A 9,825-nucleotide genomic window follows, 5' to 3' on the forward strand; every position below is an offset into this window, starting at 1 on the left:
TAAACGTGGTAGTTGGCTTCCCTGTATGTACAGTGATCAATGAGGTGAATAATCAGCAAGGCCACAAATGTGTGGAGAGTGCAGTCGAGGTGTGGCCCGCTATATTGGACGCGGCTACACCGGACCTAACTCCACACGAAATGTACCAGGTGAAATTTTCAATGGAGCGCAGTGTGCCCCTGAAAGAGGTATACATAGGGAACATTGAGACTCAGCAACTGTGTTACCAATTGGCCCGTAGATACTGTAACAACCCCAACCAATCTGGGATTCAGAAGTTCATGGAGGCGTTGTCGCGACAGGTGGCTACATTGCCAACCAACGAAGAATGTGTATTTTACGACCGGACTATACCCAACGCCACTGATCCCTGTGGCAACATGGACAGATATATAGAAGACGCTATCGAAAGAAAGAGGTTCGTGCCAGTAACCACAGAATTAGGTGATCCTCTTATGGAACCGCAACTGAGAGCCCTGACGGTCAATGCGTACAAAGCCGAAATGATATCAAGACCTCTCGGCTGGATGAAGGAATCACGCAAGTGTTCCAGATACATTGATGTACCGGGAAACGGCCGCCCATTCTACATCACAAACAGGACCACAGATGCTAACATCTTCAAGGGTAAATGTAGGAGCTTGAGACAGTGTATTACCCGCAGGTATATTGGCACAGACAAAGAAGTGGTCGTCAACCCCTATGTGTTTAGGAAACGGGGCCCAGTAAGCCAAGACATAGTGCTGTACGCAAATGCTCCTGTGGTGAAGGCACCCTCACGTAAAGGGAGGAAGCTCGATGACATAAGTAATTATGTTAAGATGTTGGTGGCTAAGACCGACATGCCTGCCTTGATTATAGTGGATGGCACAGGCATTTATAAAGGTGCAACAAACGCTACCAATGTTTTCCTTGTATCCGAACACACTAAGGCTTGCACAGTTGGCGGCCAAGGTGTCGATACCATGATAATCGGGAGTCCAGAGAAGGAGCTGCGGATAAGTATGATGAGAGATGTGAAGAGGAATAGGATAACTGGCCGTGATATTACAGTCATTCCCGTGTCCATAGAGTGCATCAAGGCGGCCGAATCATCCGCTAAGGTGGTGTTGGAAACCCGAATGGACCTGCACCTAGGTGACAATTCCCACGTAGCGTTAGAGCAGGGGAGCCAGTTCAGTACACTGGAACTGGGTACAAATTCATCCGTTACAGTGAAGGATCATATGACCCTGTCTCTTCTGGTAGCACATGGCACTACTGGGGTGACTGTGAGTGCTAGTCAACAGTTGGACGTGGACGAGATTACCTTAGTCCTACGACCAGAGACTAGCTTGGTGCCTCAACCAGAGTACGTAAAGCGTGCATGCTCTGTGACAGACCATGGACTGTTGTTGCACGGAGCGGTGCTGTACCACAAGGGGAGCTCAGCCGTGTCCATTGACCCAGAAGGTATCATGTTGACTTGCAGTGTGACCAGTGACACAGTATATCGAAGTGCCTACAAGGATCTCACTGCCAAGGAAGGAGAGGAGTTTAACGCCCAAGTGTGGAGGGAGAAACTGGATGCCCTAGTTCGTGCTGGTCTGGATGACATGACTGTAACTACACCTAATGGAGTTAAGGTTGTCTCCACTGCATCCCAGCAAACAATAATCAGGGTGGATAATAACACTTCAACTATCCACCAGAGTCTCGCTCAGGGCTCGGTTGTAATGGACTTGGTAGTGGATCTTGACGTAACCCACAGTGAGATACACTTGTACGGGTCTGGGTCAACTATGACATATTGCTGTTCCGGTTCTGACTGTTTCCCAGTGGAGGTTAGAGATGTAAGTCACTGTGACCTATTGATGTCCGGAATACCCCCCAAGGGGTCTAACTATACTACCAAGGTGACCATTACAGCTAAAGGGTTTGGGATAGTTGCCCTAAAGGGTAGAGAACGTGGTCTGTATGAAACGCCAGAGGGTTTGGAACTTCATTCCAGGCTCGACAATGCCAATACCCTTCGAATGGTGTTGTATGAAGACGTGACTGTGGTGTTCAGAGATTACTTTTCAGGAATGGAAAGGGTTATACCCGCTCACTATGGAGAAGTACTTTTGACGAGGGAGTATGATGAGGAAGACTTGTTGCTGTTCGGTGTGGAAATGATGACACCTAGTTGGTAGTACAGGCCACAGTGTGTCGATCTATGTACCTTACACCCACACTGACAGAATATTAGATTGTGCCGTAGTGTTTGTGTCACATTGTCAATAAAGGTAATAAACATTAACCGACCATTGTCATTCTTTATTGTGGTTCATAGTACACATGTCACACATTGTATCATACCTCGAAACCCCCTTGGGTACCAATCACAGGTTTCAATCAGGCCAGTGTTCTCACCAGAGGTTTTGTTATCCACTCAGAGTCCTATATCCTCCCAGTATCGTTATAACCAACCAGTCAATGTATCCAACCAGAGTTATTAAATAAAATCAAAGTCAATGTATCCAACTTAGGAATATGGCTACTTGTGTGTGTGTGTGTGTATATAAAGGGGCCGTGCTATCAGTGAACCGTACACAAACCCTCTGTACCTTGTACAACAAGTGTTGGCGCATAGTGAACCATGCAGAACCCAAGCTGCAGCGGTACTACACCCCAGTGTGTCCCAGAAGTGCAGATAATTCAGGGAGTTGCAACGGTTGTGACCATATCCGAACATCAGCTGGATGTGGACAGTAACCGGTGTATAACCTCTCAATACACCACTCCCGAACACTGTGGCAGAGGTTGCAGGACTGAATATGACTTACTGGAAGACCCTAATGTCATGAAGCACGTGGCTGGGACGTACGACACGTATAAGTGTACCGATTGTAACATAGAACTCTCCGGATACAAAAGAGGTGACCCTGGTTTAAAGGAACACGTGCTGCGCGGGGAAGGACAGTGTCGATATGTGAAGCTCAAGTACAGGGGGCGTGAAAAGGAGCTTACCATCCTACAAGGGATGCTGAGGTTCCAAAGCGGTATGCTACCATTCCCCGAGTTCATGTTGTACTCCAATGATGGCTACGTTACAATCGCAGGTACCAAACATTGCATGATCTGTACATCGCCACCAGGCCAAGATCATTATATCGCATGCCCTGAGATTGGTAACCGTCTCAAGACAAAGCTGAAGCATCTAAAACTGGCAGGGTCTATCGACAGCACTCCTTTGTTCACCAGGAAAGGACCTGGACATGAGTACAGCTGGGGATGCCTCGAAACAGATAGCGCTTTAGCGTACGACACCACCACAAACTTCGGTGTACTTGGAGAGTCTGCCAACATGTGCCACGTTCCACATACGGTTGACACACACAACTGCTGGACGTGTAAGCTCCAAATCAACGGCTTTGTTGAGAACGATACCCTACTGGGTGAGCACATCTACCACGTATACAACAGAGGCGGACACTGTAGGTACCTCGCGGATAGGTACACCAGTCGAGAAGACGAGATAATGCTCATACTGGGGAAGGAACGGTACAGGAAGGGAACAATTGCGTTCCCTGATACCCTCACCAACTCGGCTTACGGATACACTTCAATCCGAGGGCTGAACCGCTGCGTCGTCTGCAGCGCCCTCACCATCCAGGGAAGGTATCTACCCTCCCAGGGACATAACCCGCGCTGCGATGAGATGTCCAAAGCTCTTCGGATGAGGCTGAAGAATATCACTCTTATACCTTGACATGTTACCTTTCTATGTTGCTGCACATTACCTCTTGCTGTAACAACCATAACACATTCTATGAGCCTGTTTGATATAACACATTCTATGAGCCTGTTACCACCTACGGTAGTGTGAATGAAGTGTTGCTGTATTTAAATAAACCAAACATGAAGTCCTCCTTTTGATATCCTCTTTTGTCCTTGTCTACTGCATAAGGCATATGTTACCCCTGGTGTAATAGTTGCACTCTGTCAGTGCTAGAGCTAGGGTGAATAACTCCCGTGACGTTGCATGTGTATATAAGTGTCGACACTGTAAAGGGATCCCGACTAGTTGTGAGCTTGCAGACTACCATTGAAGACACAGGCTAACCATAGGCTGCCATCCAGGCGTAAACGCACACAATGAAGATATCACATATGGAAACCTGTGATGCTCTTCACCAGGCCGGAGCCCTGGACACCAACACCAGGCAACTTATTAAATCCGTCCTAGGACAGTATACGGGACTTCTGAAACCTGGGTGGAACGAAAGCAAAGCTCTGTCGACAATGAGTAGAGTTGTTGGCCAATTACTACGGAAACACAGATACGCATACAATGGTAGGTATTGCATTGTGACACTGACACCAACAGCTAACACTAGCCAGTGACAGAGTCATTTGACATGTTTGTGATATGGCCATTAAAGGTATGATCAACACACTCTACGTGAATGACAGAGGGGATGATGTGAAGTTTCTCAGTGCACTAGCCCATATCATCTTCCAAGACGGGACCGTTAACTGGGGCCGTGTTGCCAGCCTGACATCTTTTGGGACTGCGGTGTGTCAGTATTTGAAAGACAAGGGGAGAGACAACTGTGTGGAGTTGGTGGGAGAGGAGATATCAGCATACCTGGTCACTCACCACAAGGACTGGCTAGTCGAACACAACTCCTGGGTACGTTCAGTAATAACTAAGACGTGCCGCCATTGTCACTGTCTACCTGTAATCTAATGTTTCTTTCGAATGTTTCCAGAACGGGTTCGTGGACTTCTTTCCAGTAGCAGATCCCGAGTCCAGCTCGAGGAACATCCTCATGTTTTTTGTCGGATTGGCTGGTATTGGGGCAGCAATGACCTTGTTGGCTATGTGACTTTCACAAGAGTCCTTTTACCTGTTACCACTTTGTGAGATTGGGGTATATGCTGTTACGATTATGTACCGTAAAGGCTAATAAATGAGTGAACCACATTTGTGTTTGGTGTCTAACATTGGTACAGAATATCACATGAGTGCAGCATACAGTATATCGTTATACATTCGTCCAAGTACACAAGACAGATACATCAAGGCATAGCATTTATTAGTAATATATTTGCAATGGTTTATGTCAACAGTGTAGTTACATAGATATATGTACAATGGCATAAGTGTAGTTATAGACAGAGTACAGCCATGTGTAGTACATCATTGATAGACATGGGTGTAGGACAGGTACTGTCCTGTTCAAAATCAACTACTGCTTCAGGGTTGCTGTCAGAGTCCTTATCTAACCATAATAAAGATTCTAGTAGACTGTCTGTGTTGGTCCAATCAACCCTGCATTCAGGAATGTTCATCAGGATGTCGTGAGTATCAAAGGTGTACGATGGCAGGTCCTCAGTGTCCATACATAGCACTTCACTTTTGTGAGAGTCGCTCAGCGCGCCCTTGTACCCATCAAACGCAGTTTCGATGTCTAGACACCGCACTTCACGTTTGGAACAGTCTCTCTGGGTACCGTTCCACTGCACCGAGAGCCACACTGACTCTACTCCGGAATTGTTATCTACGATATAGGCCTCCAATACCACGCCATCGTTGTGGATATAAAGCAACGGGTATTCAGGGGAGTCAATCTGTATGATGTGGGTGTCAGATCCAATGTCGTCACTGTCAATAGACATATCCTCTGGTAATTGGTTCTCCACGACTTGCACTTCAGAGGAGCCACCACCCCAGATGGTTTCCAGAACCCGTTTCCATTCTGGGTCCGAACACACCGACTGTGGCGCAGTTTCGTAGCATCCTACCCTCAGTTTTGTGACAACACCAATTAAAGCCAGCACCCGGAGACTGTCATACATCCTGCGTAGTGGAATACCCAATCCCCTAACCAAGTCCTGTACCATGAACATCCCTGGGTTATTGCGCACATAGCGATAAACAGTTCCAATGTGTCGTGACATACTATTGTCTTTAAATATCGGCAACTGATACCATTGTCGTTTCCATGTGTATAACTTCCTATCTTTACTCAGAAGTCCAATACCTTCCAGGGCGCAAAGTACGTCGTATAGTCTGCGATGGCCTTTGGTGTCTAGATTCAGTAGCGCGGTGACGGACATGTAGGTGAAAGTGTTCAAGCTCCCCATCAGGTCTAGTATCTGTTTAGTGATTGTGGCCAGATGTGCATCCTCAGGGGCTGGTGAATGAGACATGGTTGCCACTGTGACACACAGGGTAAAGGTAGAGTGTCCTGGTGCGGGATGGGGTGAATGTAAACTCTGCTGCTTAGAGGAGAGGCTCAGCATGTGGTGTTACAGTCTGGAGACACAATGCCTTTAAAGCGTTCTCAGTAGTCCATTGATCCAACACCAACCATGGGTATCAGACCGTGCCTATAGTGTCTCGTCCGACCAGGGCTACAGTAACCAACATCACCTCGTTCCCCAAACACCGCTGACATGTTCAACTATGCATGTTACCGCAGTGGGGATTCTTCCAAACATGTCTGGATTGGACTAATCCGGTCAAAGTGGCTATAGTATCCAATCTGGCTCCTCCAACCATGGCTACATGGCAACTAGGTCTTATGCTTTCTTCATAACCACACTGAATCATCCATGGTTGGATACATCCTCCCTTACACTCCCCTAGCGTAGGTTGGAAAAATACAGCCAATGATACCAATAGAGATGATACGGACACAGGCGATAAGTTCAACCATATGCTCGAGTGTGCTAGAGCAGACCCTCCGTTCGCAGTAACTTTAAAAGTCATGATGCCAAGCTACGACAGAGGCAAGACTTCGATCTCTGTTCAGGGCAACGGACGAATGACGGCCCTTGTACACGATATACACCGGCGCCCGTATATGCATAGCGCCTATCACGTATATCTGTATAGGGCTTACATGAACTGTAACTCATTTCTCAACGCCCTGCGTGCTGCTGCCAAGGCTCCACGGACTCCGCTGCGGGTGTCAAACGTCGACGCCAGACAACTAACCCAAGAGGACTTTGATGTGTGCCTCACTATTGAGATGGATCAAACTCTACAGCATCAGACTAGGATTGAGACCGGCCCTTGGTGTCCCAAGAACATGATACACGTCTTGAACGAGGGACCCGTTTATGACATGGAAGACGTCTGGTACTCAATGAAGACTGTGGTGTGTCGTGTGTTCCTCTCTACCTAGTTGCCACTATGCGGAATAGATGAAAATGGAGATTGTGAGCAGCGGGATGATGGAAGGAGCAAGTGTAGAAGGAGGACAATCAGCAGCTGACACCGATGACAAATAAAGAATAGCCCCATGTATGGGACCAAGACATGAGACATAATGGGTCGAAGCTGACCAAGTTGAGCAAGTTGGCTTGTATAATGTATCACTGCTGTATGCTATATTGTTCAGAATAAACTTTGTCAATGTACCATTGTGTCTGTGTCCATTGCAAAAGAACACTAATAAAATAATAGAATGCTACAGAATAACCGCATAAGCAAGAGTATTTGCAGCAACTTGCAGCAACTCTCTGGTTGGCTGCTAATGGGTCGAGGAAGGGAACTGTGTGTGTGTGTGTGTGTGTGTGTGTGTACATGTGTACAATAACACCCAGGGACACAGAGTACATCTGCTATCATGATTTATTTCATCTTCAATTACAACAGACTGTGTTCACAATCATTTCTGGTGTCACATGTCAACATGAAAACAGATCCTATCAGAACAAGTGGCACCTGAGAATGCGCCCTGTGTGAACTGTCAAAGCTGGTTAACAAGTGTTCGGCTCCTGTAAACGACGGTACGTGGAATAGAAAGAATCCAACTCTGGAATTGGCTGGAGATGTCGATACAGACTTGCCCAGTGGTTGGACTTGACAAATATCCGACGGCCGTCTTCCTGCAAGCGGCTGACGACAGTGACTCCATCGGGGTAGATGTTGACGTATCTAACCCCAGCGCACTCATTGAATACGTGTTTACCAACGCAGGTCAGGACGCCTCGATTGGTATCTTTGTCCTTCTTTGCCACAGGGTACAAGGTACACGGGATACCGATGAGGGTTTTTACATCCTCGATCCCCATAGATACCTTAGTCTCAAAGTACCCGTGGATTGTAGTTAGCGGAGAGTGGCACTTACTTAGGACCAGATTATGACATTGACATAGGTGATCTGGACCCGAACCGCTGACTGGAGGTGATACCCAGACGTGCACGTAAACGCAGGTCAGGTTGTTCAGCCTCGCGGCCAACATCTCCAGGTGCCACGGGATGTACGGGTCTATGGTCAGACACCACTTGGTGGGGCGATACACCCGGTTACTTCTCACATACATCCCCTTCGGCGTAGATAGACCCGGAGACGTTTCGTCGTTCAAGCTCCTACGAGGCATAGCTGAACTCAGTGCTGTCGCGTCAGAATCCATGGCTCCTGTATAGACAGCGTCTAATCGCCTGGCCTGTATAGAGGTAGAATATGAATGCTAATAGACACCCAGACAACCTGGTTATAAAGGACAGGTTGTCCGATTACCAAGGTAGAGTCAGGATCACTGTTACATTGCAAAGCTGTGGTTGGAGTGTTCACACAGAGCCGGAATAAATAGCCTTCATTGGTCCGAGCCCTTACATCAAAACTCAGGCCCTTCAACAGTCAAGATAGTGAGGTTGTATATAAGCAACTACAACTTAACCACTATACCAATCAGAATGGAGAAATACAGGAAAGACACCGTTATAGGCAAAGGCGCCTATGGAATCGTGTACAAAGTGACATGTAGGACAACTGGGAAGGAGTACGCCTTAAAATATCACACCCAAGGCGTAGAGGATGCAACCGTGAGAGAGATCTCATGTCTCTCTGCACTAAGGGGTCTGCCGTATGTGATCGACATGCACGATTGCTTCGTAGACGATGACAAGATAGCCATGCTCATGTCCTACGTACCCTACACTCTGAGTGACGCGATCCACAATGGATACGGTGTCAAGCCATACTACGAACAAGACCGGCCACTACAGTATCTCCCTTTGAGTTTTGTTGCTCACTTTAGTTTACAGGTGGCTAATGCCCTGTCTGACATGCACAGACGGAATATAGTGCACAGGGACCTGACGCCTTACAACGTGCTGCTGACAGAGGATCTCACAGTGAAGGTGGCTAACATGGGCCTCTCTAGACATTCCTCAAAATGGATGAGCCCAACTGTGGTCACGGAGGCGTACAGGGCCCCGGAATTGTTTTGCCCAAAACGTAAATCTGCAGAGTACACATGTGCTATAGACATGTGGAGCCTGGGGGTGATGATAGTGGACGCAATGGAAGGGAGGGTTATGTTCTGTGACCGTAACATCCGAAGTGTGACTATGTCCACATACCAGATCATCACAAAGACTCTATGTCCCCAAGACCACCCCAGAGCATCAAGCACACCGTGTGATCCTGACATCATAATGCCCAACGTGATGCAGTGTGACCTAGTGAGAAGGATAGTCTTCAGATTGCTGAACTTCTATGACACAGAGAGACTCTTGGCTCATGAGCTTCTTCGGGACACAGAATGGATGCAGGCTGCTGCTGATATGACCAAGGAGGAGCAAGTTATCATCAGAGACCAGATACAGCGAAGGAAATTTCAGATTGGTTGAGGTGAAGACAATAACACCAAAAGGACCGTGTTTGATGACTCTTTCAACTTTTTATTCAAAATCCTTATACATTCATGTTTGACAGGTATAATTGTACTGTCACAAAAGATGTACCTGCTATATTGTCAATAAAGTATTTACTAAAAAGGGAATGACATACTTCCAGGGGCACAATGAAACTCAAGACCAAGAGAGGCTGTGGTTGGTGT

The 9,825-nt window shown here is 47.2% G+C and overlaps 1 protein-coding gene across 1 annotated transcript; it reads left to right on the forward strand.

Moving 5' to 3' along the window:
• The first annotated feature begins 4,134 nt into the window (after positions 1 to 4,134).
• Positions 4,135 to 4,853, forward strand: LOC139417530 (induced myeloid leukemia cell differentiation protein Mcl-1-like). Its single transcript, XM_071166784.1, has 3 exons — positions 4,135 to 4,318; positions 4,407 to 4,657; positions 4,737 to 4,853. The coding sequence occupies exons 1-3, from the start codon at positions 4,135 to 4,137 to the stop codon at positions 4,851 to 4,853; spliced, it is 552 nt and encodes a 183-aa protein (XP_071022885.1).
• The last annotated feature ends 4,972 nt before the right edge of the window (positions 4,854 to 9,825 follow it).

This window comes from Oncorhynchus clarkii, chromosome 9 (genome assembly GCF_045791955.1).
Source record: "Oncorhynchus clarkii lewisi isolate Uvic-CL-2024 chromosome 9, UVic_Ocla_1.0, whole genome shotgun sequence".
Taxonomy (NCBI): domain Eukaryota; kingdom Metazoa; phylum Chordata; class Actinopteri; order Salmoniformes; family Salmonidae; genus Oncorhynchus; species Oncorhynchus clarkii.